This window comes from Zootermopsis nevadensis, unplaced genomic scaffold, assembly GCF_977971745.1.
Source record: "Zootermopsis nevadensis isolate Lab colony 2312 unplaced genomic scaffold, Znev_1.0 Znev_ptg000011l, whole genome shotgun sequence".
Taxonomy (NCBI): Eukaryota; Metazoa; Arthropoda; class Insecta; order Blattodea; family Termopsidae; genus Zootermopsis; species Zootermopsis nevadensis.
In genome coordinates this window covers 8,004,981-8,025,133 of record NW_028259143.1, presented here as the reverse complement: position 1 = coordinate 8,025,133, position 20,153 = coordinate 8,004,981, and the positions used below count along the sequence as shown (strand labels likewise).

At 35.3% G+C, this 20,153-nt stretch overlaps 1 protein-coding gene across 3 annotated transcripts in view; it reads left to right on the top strand.

The window, feature by feature from the left end:
• The first annotated feature begins 268 nt into the window (after positions 1-268).
• Positions 269-20,153, top strand: part of LOC110835483 (uncharacterized) — a 21,857-nt gene continuing 1,972 nt past the window's right edge. The window contains exons 1-16 of one of the 3 annotated variants that reach the window (XM_022075845.2): positions 269-500; positions 4,883-4,980; positions 6,559-6,737; positions 7,100-7,333; positions 7,742-7,917; positions 8,898-8,971; positions 9,581-9,817; positions 13,762-13,902; positions 14,064-14,153; positions 14,404-14,529; positions 15,557-15,673; positions 15,784-15,826; positions 17,662-17,728; positions 17,907-18,012; positions 18,232-18,402; positions 19,073-19,198. In XM_022075845.2, the coding sequence (XP_021931537.1) occupies positions 441-500; positions 4,883-4,980; positions 6,559-6,737; positions 7,100-7,333; positions 7,742-7,917; positions 8,898-8,971; positions 9,581-9,817; positions 13,762-13,902; positions 14,064-14,153; positions 14,404-14,529; positions 15,557-15,673; positions 15,784-15,826; positions 17,662-17,728; positions 17,907-18,012; positions 18,232-18,402; positions 19,073-19,198 (2,045 nt within the window). In that variant the 5' untranslated portion in view covers positions 269-440. Of the gene's footprint in view, positions 501-575; positions 892-4,882; positions 4,981-6,558; positions 6,738-7,099; positions 7,334-7,741; positions 7,918-8,897; positions 8,972-9,580; positions 9,818-13,761; positions 13,903-14,063; positions 14,154-14,403; positions 14,530-15,556; positions 15,674-15,783; positions 15,831-17,661; positions 17,729-17,906; positions 18,013-18,231; positions 18,403-19,072; positions 19,199-20,153 lie in introns of those variants that run through there. The other 2 variants (XM_022075760.2, XR_015534703.1) reach the window with 2 other exon arrangements.

The window sequence follows — 20,153 nt, the reverse complement described above, 5'->3', positions numbered from 1 at the left end:
GATTGAATTATTTAGAGCCATGTTTAAAATACATTATTTCTAATTAAGGTTCGGCAAAACAAATTTTTTGTCCAAGAATTGATCTTAGAACAGCCTTATGATCGGTGATTTAAAGACTTCCATATTAATTGGGTGCTTTCCACACAGAAGTTAATGGTGTAGAGGTTACATTTTAGGATACGTGGACTGGGAGAGAAATGCATATCAATTTTAATTTAACATAGACATAGTATCAATTAAGTTTACAGACGTACTTAGAGCTCTCTCTCATGTTGTGGTTTAATCACACTTATGCTTTGTTTGTTGTTCACACTCAAGTTCTTTTATCCGTGATGTGACGCCAATTTGTCTTTAAATGTGTTTAGGTTCGAGATATCAGGGAATACGTGAATATGATGTTCTCAGTGTATTAATATTATTATGTAAAGCCTTGAAGTTATATGATACGGTCGATAGTTGTAGCATGCATGAACCAACTGCAGATTTTAGCCAATATTTATGTAAGATCATAGTGTAATTTATAAATTATAATGAACAATTTTGAAGTTTGCTGTTGGGTTCCGTAGTAAGGGAAAATCAGTGAATAGTGCTGGTGTTTGTAGGAAGTAGAAGTACATGTGTATTTTGTGTCAGGTATAAGAGCTAAAAGTTTCTGCGTCGAGAGTTGTTAGTTTTGATTAAATAGTACGTGTTGTATTAATATGATATTCAATTAATGACTTGTTACTTTCGATGCGAGCCAGTTTTGTCGTTTTGAAAATTTATGTTTAATAAGAGCCCAAACACAAAAAAATGTGGCACGAAGCGAGAAAACAAGAGCGGAAAATTCGTGGGATAATGGTGGATTATAAGAAGAGAGCAGAACGGAGACGAGACTTCTATGAAAAGATTGTAAGTTTCAGTTTCTTTGACTAATGCGTTCTTCGATTGGGAATGGCGGAGGATTTTGATTACTTCAACTGAAGTGGATTGAAATATGGATGCTGGCCCTTGTTATCTTGCTTGTACAGTCGAGGAGAAATTTGGATTTAGAAAAAATCTCTCAACAGAAAAGGCTCTATTTAGTTTCACTAATGAAATTGTATGTGCCCTTAACAATAAAATGCATGTGGGTGGAATATCTTGTGACCTAGCCAAGGCATTTGATTGTGTAAACCATGAAATATTACTAAACAAAACTGAAATTTTATGGAATTCGAGGTATAGCAGGACAATGGTTTAAATTCTACCTAAATAATAGAAGGAAGAAAGTATAAATTAAAAGCCCCCATACCAATCATAATACCTATTCAGAATGGGGTATCGTAAATCACGGAGTGCCACAAGGTTCAGTTCTTAGACCCTTACTTTTCCTCATATATATAAATGACCTGCCGGCAACTATAAACTCTATATCCAAACCTATTCTTTTTGCTGATGATACAAGTATCATTATTGCACACCAAGAATTGATCTATCTTGAAAATATCATGAATGATGTCTTTGCCAACATAAACAAATGGTTTAGAGCTAACAAACTGGCACTAAATTTAAAAAAAAACTTAATAAAATTTGTTACTAAGCACAAGATATATCCTAGGTTAAATATAGGTTTTGAAGAAAAATTAATTGTGGAAGTTGAAACAAGCAAATTCCTTGGCTTACAAGTTGACAATACCTTAAATTGGAAGAAACACATTGAGTATATTTTCCCAAATTAAGCTCTGCATGCTTTGCCATGAGAACAGTCGTACCACTCATAACAATAGATACTTTAAAGCTAGTTTACTTTGCTTACTTTCACTCTGTGGTGTCATATGGATTAATCTTTTGGGGAAATTCAACAGACAGTAATAAAGTTTTTTACATGCAAAAGAAAATAATTAGAATAATGGCCGGTGTCAAAAGCAGGGTATCTTGTAGAAAATTATTTCGTAAATTTAATATACTTCCACTTGCAAGTGAATTTATACTCTGCTTGCTATCATTTGTGGTGGAAAACATGGATAAATTTAAAAGAAATACAGATGTACATAATTTAAATACAAGACGTAAACATGATCTCTATGTGCCAAATGCTAACTTTACTAAATATCAGAAAGGAGTGTACTGTACAGGTATCAAGTTATTTAATAATCTTCCACCAACAATTAAAAGTCTAAATTATGATATAAAGGTATTAAAGCCTGCATTGAAAGATTACCTCTTTACTCACTCCTTCTATTCTGTAGATGATTTCATCTCTCCTGAAAATGTTTAAGCTTTATATCCATAATCTATGTATATGTAAAGCAAGTTTTGTATTTATATTTAAAATTCTGAGGTTTATGTATATTAATTTGTAAAATTATTTTTCATACTTGTATTGCAGAATCTGAAATTTATGTACATTGATATGTGAAATACGTTCTTGTACTTTTGTTGAAAGTTCTGAAGTGTATGTATATTGTATGAAATGACATGTTATACATGATCTATGGAATGTAAATAAACTCTACTCTTCTCTACTCTTATTGGATGAGTTCTAAAGCAATTTGTGAAAATAATATTAAACAACAGCTTCATTGAGATCTTATCATTTCTTGGAACATTGTGTATATCCAAGTGTCAATTTATGGAATTATTTCCATCAACATGTGCGAGATTTGTTGTTCGGAGGCAAAGTGTTGGTCAGTCTAACAAGACAACTGGAAGTGGTTAACATTTTAGTGCATGGTGTGCAATTAACATACTTTTAATTACAAATATGGACCAGGAATTATGTTGCTGAAGTACTGAGATTCCTACTAATGATGAAATGGGCACTATCCTTATTGTGGGCACCCCGGAAAAAACAAAATAGTTTTGCTGACAGATCACATTATTAGTCTGTTCATTGGCAGTGTGTGGAGAGAGAGAGAGATAAAAGAATTAATGTACCTCACTTGTTAATAATATATGTTACATAACATTTAATTAAATAATTTGGGTTTTCATTTGCCAATTATTTATACTGTGTGAACATCTTAAACACATAACAAATTTAAATTTATGATTCATGATAGCTTTGGAGGTGGGGTAGCTCAGTCTGTATAGTGACTAACTACAGGCTAGGTGATGGGGGTTCAATCCCTGACAGGGGCAGAGCATCTTTCCTCTAGACTCTGCATCCAGACTGGCTCTGAGTCCTACCCAGTCTCCTATCCAGTGGGTACAAGGGTTCTTTCCCCGAGGTAAAGCATGACCAGGGTGTGATGCCAACCACTCACTCCTATCTAGTTAGAAAAAGTCATCTTATATTTATTTCATAATTAGAATTTTTAATATATAATGTTGTGGAACACTACACTGTAAATACCAAAGAGAAAACTTTAAAGGCTATATTTCAGAAACTAAGGCCCATTGGACAAAAGGGCAAGACAGGTTTATCTTTATTTTCCATCTTGTTTTCATTGTTCTCTTTATTATTGAAATATTATTCCAAGTTGACATATTCTTGTCAACAGCAGAATTTGCTGTAGACCTAATAAATAATTCTCAAGTATTATAAATGTTTTAAGATGAAAGGTCTTTGATATTATCTTGCTGTTTAAAATTTAATATACTTATAAGATGAATGTTTTAAAGCCCCATTTAAAATGCTGTTTGCCCCATTAAAGGAGTTGGGAAGAAAAAAGTAAAAAGGAAAGGGAAGATTTTGGTATCTTGTGGCACTCTGTCAAAATAAATTTATGTTGCAGCATTGCTCATTGTGGTTTAGTTATTGACTGAGAAATTGTATCCTTTGCAGGAACAGCTTTACAAGTTAATATATATTTGTCACTTATTATGAGATTTATTTATGGTTAATAGACCTGACATAAACTGTGATAATATTTATGTGAAGTCTCCCAACTTGTCACTGAATTGGGGCTTTATTTAATTCTACAGCTCTTAAAATAATTCTAACTTAACTTATGTAGCTGGTTACTATGTTTTTTGATGTTAAGATAAAGAAATTGACTTACAGATGGCTCTCTGTTTGTTATTGTTCCTCATTCTTACAGTTGGTTACCTTTCTCTTTTTTCTTTTATTTTCCAAGCCACCCACCCATCTATATCACTGATCCACCCATTCAGTATCTGCTAACTTCCCTTCATCATTATCCTGACTAATTTTCTCCCCTTGCATTGCCTGGCTTTGAGTGTTTTGAAGTGGCCTATCCCCTGGCCTGGATATGAATTTCACCTTACATCCACCTTTGGGTTGGCCCCTAAATGGCCAAATCTTCTTTCTGTCCATATCTCCTGACTCAAGCCCCCCCCCCCCCCCCCCTCCATTTCTTTGTATGTTGACGCTCTATCGGCACAGACCATTTCCTCCTCATTCCATGACTCTGATTGGCCAGTTAACCCTAGCCTGCCCTTTTTCTGTCATCTACAAACAACCACTTCTCAGCACTCCCACTTCAGTCCTGAAGATGGAGACAGTTTGTTTCTTCAGAATGTCCATGTGGTGTTACAACACAGAAGAACATAATTATTTTTACTGCTGTTGGAACCCCAAATCTCACATGTAATTTTAGTTTTAAGAGCATTCAGTACATGCATTTTATGGTTCTAAATTTTTCATGACTTTTGTTTCATGTTGCATGGAGAGTAATGTAAAAAATGTTGAGTTTTCCTCTGATTCACAGTTGTAAAGTCCTTCAGTCATCACTTAATACTATTTTGATTTTATGAATATCCCCAAACCTCAACATAGTTATGGTATCCAGTGAATGCAGTAGAATAGTAATTTTTTATTCCACAGCATTTCTCCATGGCTTAACTATTATTAAAGTTGGTTCTTTTTGTTACATGGCCTGATAGGGGTTGAAAAGTAACATTGATTGGTCTTCAAATAATAGTAAGTTTTGATTGTGCACTGTGGCTTTTATTTCAGAAAGCAGATCCAACCCAATTCCTACAACTTCATGGCAGACCGGTAAAAATTCACTTGGATCCAGCTATAGCTCTTGCTGGAGACAGTCCTGCAATTATGTGAGTATTGTGACTCCTTTGTTTGTATTGACTTGGGTAAGTTTTCCATTGTCATTGAAGGTGCTGATGTCTGAGTAGAGAATGTACTCAAACTTGAAGAAACATACATACTTGACATGAATGTGCAGAGCTGTTATAAAATGCACTAAGAAACACTGGTTGGCTCTAAGTAGTTTTCAGTATGAGTTGTGTCTCATTCTTCACATCCTACAAGGAATACTGTAACTCAGGTAAATGGCATCCAAGAGGACAATTAATTTGTAACTGAATAAAAAAACTATTCACAACATAATGATTTAGTATGGTAGAAGCTGAAGACATGGAATTGTGAATGCTGGTTGAGAAAGACAAATTTTAAAGTATTATTACTTGGTATAGGTAATGGTGTGCTCTGAATTACTAAATACATGTGTATAAATGTTGTTCCTGTGGTTAAGAAGTTCTTGGTAGATCATATTTTTGAGAAGGAAGTTCATAGGACACAATGGCTTCTAGGTTGAGTAAATTCCTTATTTATAGTGGCAATATATCAGTAATTCCATTATTAGTCAGAGACTTTAAATCTAAAAGTTCTTGATGATGGTAATGAGTCATTAGAATAAGAATTTTCTTGGATATTATCCATCATCTAGTAAATAAAATATAAAACGAAAAAAACACATTTTGGAGATGGGGCTCTATCTCCGTCTTCAGGTTCCTACTCAGTTGGGCCCACTAGATAGAGCTAATCCCTATCTCCGGACAAAGTAAAAAAGTGAAAGTCCCGGAATACAAGAACATCACCACACCATCAATCCGTGGGACGTAGAAGAATAAAATAGAAATAGTAGAAACATAATTTGTTAAACATGAAAAAGCCAAATAAAAACAAAGACACACAAAAAGTGGGAATAAATACATATGACCATTAATTTGAAACTCAATGCCCCATCTCTGAAACGTCGTTTTTTACGTTTTATATTTTATTTACTAGATGATGGATAATATGAAAACTAGCAATGGCTGGGGGTTCGTCGTGCTGACCACACGTCACCCTGTATCTGGTTGGATGATCGTTCACCTCTGCTTAGACATGTGAACGTGAGGCCAGCAGTCAAGCTAGTCGGGTTTGGCTCTCTAGAGCTGTTACGCCACGGATTTTTTTTTTTTTAATGGATAATACCCAAGAAAATTCTTATTCTAAAGTCAGAGACTTTGTTGCCCTCTCAGGCTAGAAAACTACTGGACTTTTGTCATTTTATTCCATTGATCATGCTGTTGTTTAGCATGGCCTTCTATTTACATCTTTTACCAACAGTGTGCTTTACTTATTGCTATGATTGTCTAGATTTGATGGTCATGCCTTGAGCTAGCCTATTCCTGCATGCATTGCCTAAGAATCCTGTGCTGTTATTTTTAAAACAAAGCCAACTTTGGAAAACAATGAAAAAGTTTCCTGTTGGAAAGTAATTGCATTTTTACCATTATTTCATGTTGCCTCCTTTGAGCCAACTGTTGAAATACTGTACTTTGAGTTATGTAGAATGTATGATGTAGTGAATTTACATGATGTATCACTATAATTTTTGTTTTGTTCAGGATGCCATGGCAGGGCCGTCCAGATGTGTTGATTGACAGATTTGATGTACGAGCTCACTTGGACTACATTCCTGAAAATCCCACCCAGACAGAAACAACAAATGAGGAACTTTCACGAGAAGATCGATTGGCAAATTACGAGAGATATAGAATAATAGTCCAGAATGATTTCTTAGGAAGTAAGTCGTGGACCTGCATATTTTTAACACTACATGTTTATGCATCTGTGTATAGTACAAATGGCTTTTGATCTGATTTCAAAATTTCCAACACTTCTCTCGTGGCACATATCAGAAATAAAATGACTGTATCAGATTCTAACATTTTTCTAGCTGATTCTGAAACTGCTAGTACAAAGTATTTGTCAACAGATAAAAGTAATTTATCCCCAAAGCATTGCACTTAACAGCTAGAGCTTTGTATTTTCTATTTATTTAATTTCACTGTATAATACTTGGAAAGAGTTTTTTTTACATTACTTTATTGTCCTGGAAAAGGAGAAAGCTGTTACAGTGTTTTAATTCACTGCTATTGTTTTAAGTTGGTGAGGAGAAATTCTTGCACCAGCTATATTTAGAGGAGCAGTTTGGTCCAGTAAGCCGTTCGAATGAGGTTGACAAAAGGAAACGAGAAAAAGGAGCTCCATCTGGAGCAGCTATACCTTACTTATATGATGACAATACATCAAATCAGGGACCAGTAGAAGGTGAAGAGGTAGAAGGAGAGGAAGAAAAGGAAGATGAGGAAGAAGAGGATGATAGTGATATTGATTTTGGTAAGGAATGTTTTACTGACTTAGTAGCATGCATAATCAGAATCTTTAAAAGGTTCATGTTAATTTAGTGTGCAAAGTTAACAAGGTATTTTCTTACTCCATGAAGTAAGTTAGTAATAATAAGAACAACTACTGTAGAAGAATTTATATATGATTTAAAATCTGAGGGTGTTAACCCATTTACTGCCAAGCACATCAAACAGCATTTTCATTATCTTGCACCGCCAATGCCAAACATCTGTCAATGTTTTAGTGCTGATTTACATCTGCTAGAGATGTCATTCAAATTTAAAATAAAGAAATTCAAAATGTGTTAGAAAAATTACAAAAAATTGGTTAAATGGGCCATCTCCTAAAATTTTGTGTGTAAATGGACGATATCAATCTGATCTGATATTCTGTTGGCAGATTTGTGTGTGGATGTGACTCAGGTGGGACCTCAGCAGGCACATGAGATGAACATGTGTGGTGCAGTATATGGAATGAGTGGTAATGATTTTTATACTTTCTTAACTCGGGACGTTGAAGAGAAAGAATCATTGCGACAAGCTCGTGAACAGGAAGAAGAGAAGGCTATGTATTCCGTAAGTTGGTAATGTTGCTTAGTCCATCCAGCTAAATATTATTTCTTAAAATGCCTATGTAATATTTTCAGTTCAGTTTATAGCTGCTGGTATCTTAAAAGCTGTCATATTTCTTTAAAGTGTTCTTATAAAGTCCTGTGCAATCATTCAGCCTTTCTGCCTGTATTTAAAAATCAAAAATATTTGTGCATTAAGCAGAAACACAGATATTTTACTGCAGGTGGTGGCACAATCAAAAAAAGTGTGGTTATTATATTATTCTCACTGTAGACATTCTCAAACAAGGCAGCTATTTGAAATAATTGCTGCTGGTGATGAAGTTTGTTCTGTTATACTACAAAAAGAGACCTGCATGTTTCCTAACACAGGCATATAGATATTATAATTATTGTTATTGTGTATGTTAGTAATTACTGTTAGGATAACTAAGTGTTTATAGGAGGAGGATAATAGTAAGATAGATCTTAGGATGTGGCATTTACAGCCATGTTATCTATTTTTAATCAGCAGTTGGAATCTGATGTGTTTCTGGACAGAATGTGGTAGATAATTTTTAAGAAGTTTTATATAGAGGGGCTGTATATAGTAGTTGATATTATCCACAGAAATTGGTTATTAAGTTGTATAAATATATGTAATTTCTAATATGCTCTCTATGTAAGTGGAATTGTTTAAGGGAAAATTGGCATAAGCTGTTTCCATAATTTATTTGTACACATACTGTTTAATTACCAACATGTCCTAATGGATGAAGTTAGAAAATATGTGTATTTTGCATGTTGGCAAATAAATGTCTTGGAATTGAGGTGTGTTATGTGAGTTAAGTATTTTGCTTTATTGTGTTTGTGCAACACCTAGAAAGTAATTGCTAGTATTTTTGATACTTCATATTGTAGTACTAGTTGTAGTTGCATGTTTTAATTATATACTTCAGCATTTATAGCAGTGTTATTTTATTTGCTGGAACTTTTGTTTCCCAGGGAAGAAAATCTAGAAGAGAAAGAAGAGCTTTTAGAGAAAAAAGACTGCAAGGCCGAAAAATTAGTCCACCGAGGTAATATTAAATAATTTACTAGAACATTTTATTTTATTAGGAATGTGTTCTGGAGGAGTCAGGCAGTTAGACATTTCCCCTGAAGTAGCTTGAATTTGTTTCTTTTGCTGAACTTTAGTTGTTTATGGTATACATCGTTTCATTGTTTTTCTTAAAAGTGCATGATGTCCATGCTTGTTATCATTATTATAGCCTGTGTTTAACTAGAATTTCATGTTGTATATTTATTAATATCCCAGCACAGAACCTGCGATTCACGAATGTACTTTTTGTGGACCATTAATAATGTTCAGTATGAACTTATATCTGATCCCATTCGGAATTGAACCTTAGATGGGTAATATAAATTTTAATATGAAAGAAGTTAATATTAATCTGCAAGTACCTGATGAGTGTTTGCCAATATAATGTTAATTTTAAGATCGTTTACTGTTTTTAAATAAAATATCTTGTAATGCTGGTACTTGCATGTACTTTTCAATTAAAATATTTTGCAGATTTTACTGATGACATTCTGTTTTCCAGAATAATAGGGTGGTGCTCTGCTCCAGAAGATTAGTGACTACTGACTTAAAATCGAAAGGAAGTAAACTGTAAATATTCTTTCAGCTATGCTGCCCGTACAAGTCCAACGTATGATCCATACCGCAAATCACAGTCCAAGTCTCGATCTCGTTCGAGATCACACTCCCCGGTGAACTCTGGACAGATCACTTACATCACAAGCTTTGGTGGCGAGGAGGAATCAACTGATGAGGGGGGACGTCTGGCTTCATCCAAGTTCCTTACCTCATCGTCATCACATTCTTCCAACGTTGTCGTTGCCCCACAGACAAAAGCAAGCCGGTCGGTATATAAACTGCACCAAGATATCAGTGGCCAAACCTCATTCGTGCTAGTTCCATACATTTTTAGTATGGAGCGAGAGGATGGAGAATTCATGTGTTCCGTAAGGAAACTGTTGCAGCCATTTTTGAATGTGGGCTTAGGCTCCTGAAAGGTTTAGTTGTCACTAATTTGACAACTTCAGCATAGGGATTGTTAATACTAGAAATATGTGGATGAAGAATGATAGGAGAGTTGTGCAGGTGGCATTTATTTTAATGTCTGTCTGTTTTCATCTATGGTAATAGGCCAGATTGTGCTTGAAATCAAGATTTTTCTTTGATGTACCATATGTTTATGGCATGATTACTGATATTTTATAAGACAGTGACAGAAAATATTGAGAAAGCAATGTTGAATTAAAATCAAGTGCTAGCAAAGAGATTTAGCTTAATACAATAGTTGGTTAATTAAAGATTTGCAAGTATTCAGTTTTAGGCCGATGTTGGAACAAGAAGCATTAAAATTTGTTTGCCATTGCTTATTTAACCATGTAGCTAACTCCCTATAAATGTCATGCCATAACCATCCCTAAGTCATACTTTTAGTGTCTCCCTTTGCTAGAACAGGCTTCTTAACTGAGAGCAGCACTGTTACGATGTCTCATAAGGCTGTAAAATGTTATATATTAGTATACATTTAACAAGTTAGGAAATATACCCGCAGCATAACAGCTCAAGCATGGCAATTCAGTAGGTAATGGTGGAAACCATGGTAAGTAAAGTAACCTGGGGATTCCCCATCAAGTCACTTCCTCACATAAAAGGGTGTATAAAGTGCTTGTCGTCGTCGTCCATCATAATAAAAACTGGAATGTGTTGACAAATTTTAGTAAAACACTCCAGTATTACATTTAATGAGAATCTGTTTCACTATTCTTGAATTGTTATGTGTGAACAGACAGTCCTAGTGAACTTATTTGGAGTGTTTGTGTTATTTTTAAGCTTCATAATATACTTATCATTTTGCATTGTTCAGTTAATTGTTTTCTTTGTGATCACACAAGAACTTGCTGAGTCAGTCCAGGAGGTCAACACCGTTTTATTCCAAAATTTGCTTCTACCTGCTGCTTTGTTTGTTCATGCATACAGACATTTATCTATTCCTGTCATGCAGTCCTCTGTTTTGGTGTGAGGGAAGGACTGTCACAGTGTTTTCCCAAAAATAGCTGTGTGTTTACTCTGGAAGGGTTTTGATTGTAACAGTGAGGGGCTTCTTACGCAAAATGCTATATAGCTACCAGCCATAAAACACTTTAAATAAATTTCCTAGAAGTGTAATAGGTTTGTCATATAGCACTATGAAACTCATAGGTAATTAATCTGCATATTGTCCTCCAACTGCTTTCATTGTTCAAAATACAATAGTGGGAAAAAGGGAAAACATTATGCAAGTAAATACAGTGTTTGATTTGCAAAAACTTAATATGATGGGAGATTTGATCATCTGTAGCCTTTGTATTACAGTTCATTGCTTGTTGAATAGAGCAGTATAATTTTTCCCCTCATTTGAGGTTGTATTTGTAAAGAAATCAAAATCAACTTATTTCAGGCTTTTTTTATATTCTTTTCCTGTCCTACTATGTACCTTCATGGCACGTAGCAGCTGGAGTAAAATGAGGAAATTTTTTACACAGACATGTTTTTGTTCTTTTCAAAAAGTGCAGAAGCTGCATATGGAGAGGTCTTAACATGTCACATTTTCCAAGTCACTTTCTATATGAAATATGATTTTGAGAGTTACTTTACACAAAAGTTGTTGAATGAACAGTATGAACCCTACCTTATATAAAATGTTGAGGAAATCTCTCTAAGAATAATGGGTATGTCACAAAAAATATAGATCTCATTAATGCTTATAACTTATTTGTGTTGTACATTTAACAAAGTAAAAGCATTGAACATTTATTCTTGCATGCAATTCTAATTGGCTCTGTTAACAGTAGAATTTGTGATTGAAATATAGTATCTAACTTTCTTGTTAGTGTATCTGCTATAAATGAATATAAATATCATTGAGGGATGTAAAATGATGAATATATTTGAAAGCACTCTGTAGTTGTTATCAGACTTTGGTTAAGTTTGAAATAATGCAAATTCGTCACTTGCCTGCCAATATATGAAAGTACTCAATTGGAAAATGAATTTTCTTGAAATGTAATAGCGATAGTTCTATCTGAACTTTATATGTGACACTTAATAATGGTCAGTATTAGAAAGCTTGTGTGGGTTGGTTAAGTGATTGGATTGCAGTGGTTATAATCACAGCTGAACTGTCAGGGGCCCACTTACCTCCCGGTGAATTGTGAAATTGATCATTTACTCCAGCTAGTGTCATGGTTTAGAATGCAGGTGGTTGCTACTGACTTTGAAAATTTTATAGCATTTCAGGGGTTTCTACATTTTCACACATAACATGTCTTCTTATAGATGATGTTACACATTCATAGCTATAGTTTTTTAATAATGCGGTGTGACAGTTATTTCACCGGCACTTCACAATTCTGTCATATTTTATTTCAGCAGGTATTTTGACTCTGCAGAACCAGCCTCGGTACATGTATGTCATACATATCACATCACATCACATACTAATAACATATGACTAGTGTAGTATAGCACAATAAAGGAAGTGTGAAGTGGTGATGGAATAATTTTCAAAAATATATACAGTAAGCACCCTGGAAATGTTATTTGTACAGTGAAACCTCGATGCATCGTTTTCGGCGGGGGTGGGAAATAAAAACGATGAATGCGGGAAAGCATTAAAAATTAAAAAAAAACAATGTTTCTCTTTCAAAGTTACTTCTTTTTACCAAAAAAGTCTTTAATGGACAACTGTTTTGTCGAAACTTTACGTTTTAGACCAAACAGAGCCCTTTCCACGTTCAAAATGTTTTCCTCGTCACGTTCACTAATATTATGCGCATAAAAGAACGACTTCACTTTTGCCAATGCTTCGGCACAGCTTCGGGCTCGCATTCGTCGTCTTCCACTTCCTCACCACTCCCACCCCCTTCGCAGACAATAACAGGAAGAATGGAAGTACTATTACTGCCGAACACGACGAAACGTAGCCGTAGAAGACACTGAACCACTGATAACGAGATGAACCAGAAGAATGAAAAGTGCCGCCCGTCTTTCCTTTGTACTTATAATAAAAGCATGTGTGAAGAAATTCACACTGCACATGCCATCTGGCATCGCTGGAACGAAATATGAGTGCACCCTAATTTAACTCGTAAAATTTCTGACAATGAGCACCGCCATTCACTCCAACTATCACCCCTCATTCCAAAAGAATCTGTGCTGTTTGGGCGACATAACAGGCTACTGTGTATTCCAAAAACATTGTGCGTCTTTCAGAATTAAATTCTAAATATATCGCGTAAATTTCGTTATAATTTCTCAGAAACGATCATTGCGGGAAAATTGTGGGCCGGGACTAAGATTTTTGAACGATCGATGCGATAAAACGATAGTTCGAGGAACGATAGAAGCGGGAAAATGTAACATTATTTTATATGGGATGTATTCGGGACCGAACAAAACGGACGATGCATCCGGGAAAACGATAGTTCCGGGAACGATGGATAGAGGTTTCACTGTATATACTTTTTAACGCCTTTGTATTCTTGCAGTTACTCGTGTTAAACCTCTCTTCTTCGTAAAGGAGAGAGTTATTTTGTTGAAGATGGTGTAACAAAAAGATAATGGTTACTTTAAGAACATTATCAGAATATGCTTGTTTGTGTGAATTTTGTCTTCATGCATTACTGCTACCAATATGCTGTTGCATTCCGAAATCCATAGGCATGTGTTGTAATTATGCTTGTGATTATTTAGTAGGTGAAGTGTTTTTGACTTTCTTAGCTGATGTGTTCTTTTTTCCTTCTTCTTCTTAAGGTCAGGGTCTCCTGGCAGCAGAGCTTCTGGGAGGAGTAGGTCCAGTAGGGCCTGGGATAACTCCAACTCTTCACCTCACCGGGGACATGGAACCAGCAAGAGTAGTTCACAACGATGGTCGCCAGACAGCTCATCTCGTAGGTGTGTTGACATGCTAGATCTTACTTTTCTGATTATCAGATGTATATATAGAGTCCATACTGCATTCACCTGAAGGACCACAGGAGGTGGATATATAACTATTTGTGAAGATGTGGATTTTGTGGTTAATTAATAAGTTATTATTCTGATTTTTGTGTTAGGTCAAGATCAGGAGACCATGGATCTAGTAGTAGGAAAGCTAGAAGCAAATCTCCACACTATACAGGAAACAGATCTAGTTCTCATACAAGGTGAGGACATACTAAAATAATGTTTGTATATTTGATCATTGGCCATGACTATGAAGCACAAGAATCCCCCAGTGTGGTTAGTGGAAGGGTATAACCCTCACGGTTTCAATGAATGTACTCTTCATGTCACAGATGTTATTCCTTTACATAGGAATGAATTTGTTTGAAACTCACTCACTTTTGCAAATACAGTGCTGTTTTGTTTATCTTATAACATTTCAGTATTGTTGGAATTGTTTAATTTAATCAGGCCAAGACACCGAAGGAGCAACAGCAATAGTTCTTCATCACGGTCAAGATCTCCATTAACAAAATCGAGAGCAAGAAGCCGATCAAAGACTCCCCATAATCAACCACCCCCACCACCTCTCCGCAGGTACAGAAGATGTTAGTTTCTTGGTATTGTGTATTCATAATACAAAATGCCAAAAGTGCTTTCTGCACTAATTTTGTAATGACGTACATATCCGTCGTATCACTTTACAACAATTAGTGAAATATGGTCTAGGTAATTTTGTGCCCTCTAGAAATGTTCAATAGGTTTAACATTGGTTATTTCCAGACTTCTCAGTTGCATGGTGCAATCATGATGATGTAATAGTTATAACAGTAAGTAAACTAATTAGGTTCATGGAATTGTAAGAAAATAAAATGAAATTTAGCTTTGATGAAGACCCAAGACACCCTGGTGTTAGATCTGCCACTATCGTTAATTGTCAGATATTTCATCCACGCTAAATCTTTTCATTGAGAAATATATTTGTATCTCACCACTATATTTCAGTTTCATTGCCTCTAAATTTGTAATTTTTAACATTGTTTGGACTGAACTACAGTAGCTCTTCCATACCCAAACTGAAATGTCAAATATTTGAATTGGTTCAGTATATGGTAATTTCTCATATTGTATCATACCATATACATACACATACTTTTTTAGAATGAGAAATGATTGAATGAAAAGTTTCTGTACTCAATCTTTTTAAATTTTTGTTCTGTTCTTATGGACTCCTTGTCGAAGGCAAATAAATTTTGCCGGGTGAGGAGGCTTACGTGCTCAAATGAGCCTTAGGGCTATGCCAGCCGGAGGTTCGGCTCATGGTAGGATCACCCAAGCCAGACAGGTCTAAGGCGATGCACCAGACTAAGAGTGATACCCTGGACCTCCAGGTTGGGAGTTGGGCGTAAGGCTAACAACCTTTCACCATAAAAAAAGCATTGTTACGAACAGATTAACTAAGCAACTATAGGAGATAGGAGTTGAAGGAGACTGAATTTTGTTGGCCCAGGACAGGGTCCGGTGGAGGGCTTTGGTTAATTTGATGATGAACCTTTGGGTTCGGTAAGCCATCTAGTTAGTTAGTTAGTTCTAGTTCTTATGGACTTAATTTGTATCTCTTCAGATACTATGGGAGCAGAAGGGGGGCCTCATCTTCCTCTGAACTTGGAGATTCTGATTCTGACAGTGCCAAGCAGTCTTTGTCACCACTTCCACGCAACTCTAAGCCTCCACCACACAAGTAAGTTGAACATTTTCTTATATTTTTAAATCTTCCAACCACATTTTACAGCAGTTTATATAAATTATCATTATAATGATTACATTTAATTTGTTCTTTTTATGTTCTAGGAGTTTGAGTTCAGGGTTTGGTAATTCTGGTGCTGGAACCAAAGTCAGTAAGAATCACTACTCTTTCAATATAAGTCTTTTATGTTAAGCATACTCTAGAAATTTAACAGTAATTCAGTTCTGACCATAATGAGAAGGGAGGAGACAGCTTCTATTTTTAAGATGAAATTTCACTGGCAAATTTTTAGCTTCTCATAATGGGAAAACCCATTGTAATGTAATGGCGTTCTTGTTGATGATGCTTTTGAGAGAAAAGATCAAAATAATCATTGGTACAAGTGACTTACAGTTACTACTTTCTGATTAGCTATGCATCTAAGCGTTTGTGGTGCTTTGTTTCTTGTTACTGTGCAACACACTTCAGTATTGAATTACTCTCTATAATGTAGTCATTAAACATTTCAGTTTGATGACTTCATCATGTACTTCCTTTTACTTACATAGATGAACCAGTCTAGCCCTGATTCTGTGTTATGTCAAAATAGGGCTTAGACTGTACCACTGATGCCAGTAATGCATATAATTGTAGAATGTTTGTTATTCATAAATAGAAAAATATCTGATAAGGCATGTAGAGGGAAACACTTAAACAAGCAAACCTTATAATAAATAGCCTTGTATATTTCTGAAAACATAAAGGTAAGGTTGGTCTTATGCCCAAGCAAGACACCATGAATATATGTACATATAGAGAGCTAGAAGGTAAAACTTGACGCCTTCTACACGTGAAACTAAAAGTAGGTGATTGGTCAGCTTTGTACTCATCCACTTTATTGCTGTGGAATGAGCTGGTACCATTGTATAGTCTGGGACAGCTCCACAGCATATATGTTGTGGCGAAGAGAAAAATTTCCTGAAGTACTGAAAATTCCCATTGTCAGCTTGTAGTCAGCTATTGTGGCTGGTTTTTTATGGGTCACCTGAAACGAATGTTAATTGAGTGTGTTAAATCATTGGAGCGATAAATATGAGTCAAAATTAATATCTTGAAGATTTTTATAAATGGCTCCATGCCTGCCCTTGTAACTGCATTGATATTAGAGGCATGTTATGGCTGAGTAGAACAGCCAACTACCTCTCTCAGATAAAACACTCTTGAAGTCTTATAATGTATTATATAGGTAAGAGAAACTTCATATTAACATTGTGCGATAAGACCATTAACACAACAAATTCTTTGCATGATTAAATAGAAATTGGTTATGTCTAATTTGACAATTATCCTTTCCAGAGATGTTAATAACAACATTGCTAGGATGTTGCCAGTTCTTCCAGTGCTGAATATTTGTCTTTCAGATAAGCATAGTTTTCTTGCACATTAAAATATCAACATTCTGCACTGTGTAAATATGACTTTTCATGCCTTGACCACATACAGGTCTAGAAATTGAACTTCAACTTTTAAAACAGAACTGAGAGGTAAAAATTGCAACTTTTTGTATTACTGGAAAGTCTACATGGACTTTCTTCTGTTTGCATACAGTACTTATGAATTTGAGGTATAAATACCTTAATTTTAACATGTTTTCACAGTTTCCTAGTTCTGAGGATAATAGTTTATAGAACTAAGCTAATATGTTCATTTTTTCTATGTACTTAACAAATTGAGACCCAGGCTTGAAAAGCATGTACAATTCCTGTGACATAGCCATTTTTAGAGTACAGTGCTTGAAACGTAATTATAAAACTGAGTCATCAAATTTTTCATCATTGCATAAGGAACCAACTAATACTTCTTAGTGGTGTGACATGGTTGGAAACAGTCACCTTCATGAAATGGAATGTGACATGGGTGTTTTACAAAAATTACAGCAGTTTCTTTGGAACACAACTTCAACTTGCTTTGTTTTTGTCTTAGTATGTACATTTATGTTCCAGTCACAGCCGAAACTTACACCTCAAGAACGGCTGAAGAAAAAAATGCAAGCGCTGCTAAACAGACAGTGTAAGTGTGATGTAAGATTAATTTGAATTAGCTGGTTGGTAACTTTATCTCATTATTGGAGAAGATACCAAATTGTAACATTTCAAAGTGTCTTTCCTGGAATAAAGGTATTATGAGAAAATGGTTCTGATCTTCATTCTGATGAAGGAAACTTTATTTAGGTTATTCTTTCTTTTAGACAAGGCAGATAAAAGAGCAGAAAGAATGCGTCATGAAAAACAAGAGCAAGAACGACAAGACCGTGAGGATGAACTAAGGGAGATGGCCATCAAATTGCGGAGGAGGTAAAGGCTTGTGTACAAAATTTAACTAAAGCGGATGTAAGGTGTAACAAAATGAGTCAGTACTGCTGCTTTAGTAGACAGTGATAACAGTGCTGTGCCTTAATGGGGACTGATGGGCGAGGAATAAATAATGGTAGTACTAAAACAAAATAGTGGTTTGATGGCACATGAACTGGAAATGATTTGTAGAAAGCAAATTGCTTTTGGTGTTTTCTGTAGAGAACGAGAACGTCGTCACCGCTTGCAGGATGATGATGATGAGTATGATGAGGAAGAGAGAGGAAGTTCTCCATCATCTCATTCATATAGTCGGTCTCCTAGTCCATCACCACCACCACCAGTCCCTGCTGCAAACAGATCAGGGACTTCTGGACACAGACGTAATCGCTGGTAAGTGTCTTGGTTATGAGAATTCAGGGATTATATACTATCTTTAAATGTCATGGTTAGTACTCTTGTTTTATTTTCAGTAGGTCCTAGGTTTAATTCTGTACTCAAAGACCAGCTACCTGATGGAATTTTTTTTTTTGGGGGGGGGGGGGGGTTTCCTTAGTCCTTCTACGCAAATGCTGATATAATACCTTAAAATAAGTAACAAAACAGAAAGTATTCACTGTGTGAATGAATCAGCTCTTAGGTATCCATACATGTGAAAACATGTATCCAGAGTAAATCAACTTTGGAGTAAATGCAGCATAATGAGAGAAGAATTCTACTGATTGAAGTGGTGCTCTGGGGACAAAATTCCTCGCAGTTTCCAGTTTCTCATTAATCTGCAGGCTATCAACAAATGACACTGATGTTCACCCACGTGTTAGTGTGCTAAAATATGTTACATTTGTATGAAGATGTACAAATAATCAAGACACTGCTTGGCATTATGCTGTATACTTAAAAACTTATTTCAGAAGAATATGGAAAAGCCTACATTTGACATGTTTCATTTTTGTCAGATGTAAGCTTGTTCTGTTGATATATAATGGGGAGCCCCTAATACTGATGAGAGGATTAACAATTTATTTTTCATTGAGAGTTGCAGCTTATTATCTTGCCCCATTAGGGACAGAGTTAATGAGGAAGACAGTCGGGGAGACCATAGAGGGCGTCGTGGTCGTAGTGTGGAACGGCAAGATCTGCACAGAAGAAGTAGGAGCTGGAGTCCACCTCAGAGACCAAGACAACAGAGGTATGTTTCTGAACTTGTAAAGGATATACTGAATATGATCGTGTGATTTTGGTACCTTTATTTCAGTGGAAAACAAATTTAATTTAATTTGATTAATACCAGAGTAGGTATAGGAGCTTGATCATGATTATTGCAGAAAGTGCAGTCAGAGAAGGTTAATTCACATAGGGGAATATATGTCTTATATTTCTTAACATTAAAATAATTATAGATGTCAAAAAAAGAAATTTGAAAGTGACAATTTAAAGGGAAATATCCATTCAGTAAAATTATAATAAATGATAAAGTGACACTTTGCTTGTCAGCTCTCCACGATTGCCTATTAAATGTATTAGAAGCTGCATCCATATTGATTTCTCCTCCTCAACAAACTTGTGACATTCACAGAATGAAATTGTAAATTTTAAAAGCAGGTAAGATAGCTTTCTTAATAGAATTTATACAACCAAAACAAATGCAAGACTTGAGGTTCTCACAGCAACAACCCAGAAGACGGAAATCTTCAAAACAAATGCAATTTACTTGCAGCATCAGACATTTCACTATATTTTGGGCATACACAGTAAATTCATATACACAAACACACACATACAAAAAATCAGCATGTATAAGATGTTTGCATTGTTTCATTTTAACTTGCAGTTTTAGCAAAAGGACATCACTGAATATTGTTTGACTCTCCCTCAGTTGGCTTAACCTTTTTTTTTCTGGGAATCCCCAAATATCCAATCATGATGAAAAATAATCAGACATACCTAGTAATATTCCAGGCACCCACCAGTATACATTTTTTGCAAGTTTTATAATTAGTGCTGTTCACATATTTTAATATTGTACACTCATTTTATAAAAGTGAGTGAGGAAAGAAAAACAGTGTTGTGTGGTGAATCTGTATTTGATAAATTTTTGTTATGGTTAGTAAATGCCAGTGGTAATTTTTCAGTCTTTACTGAAT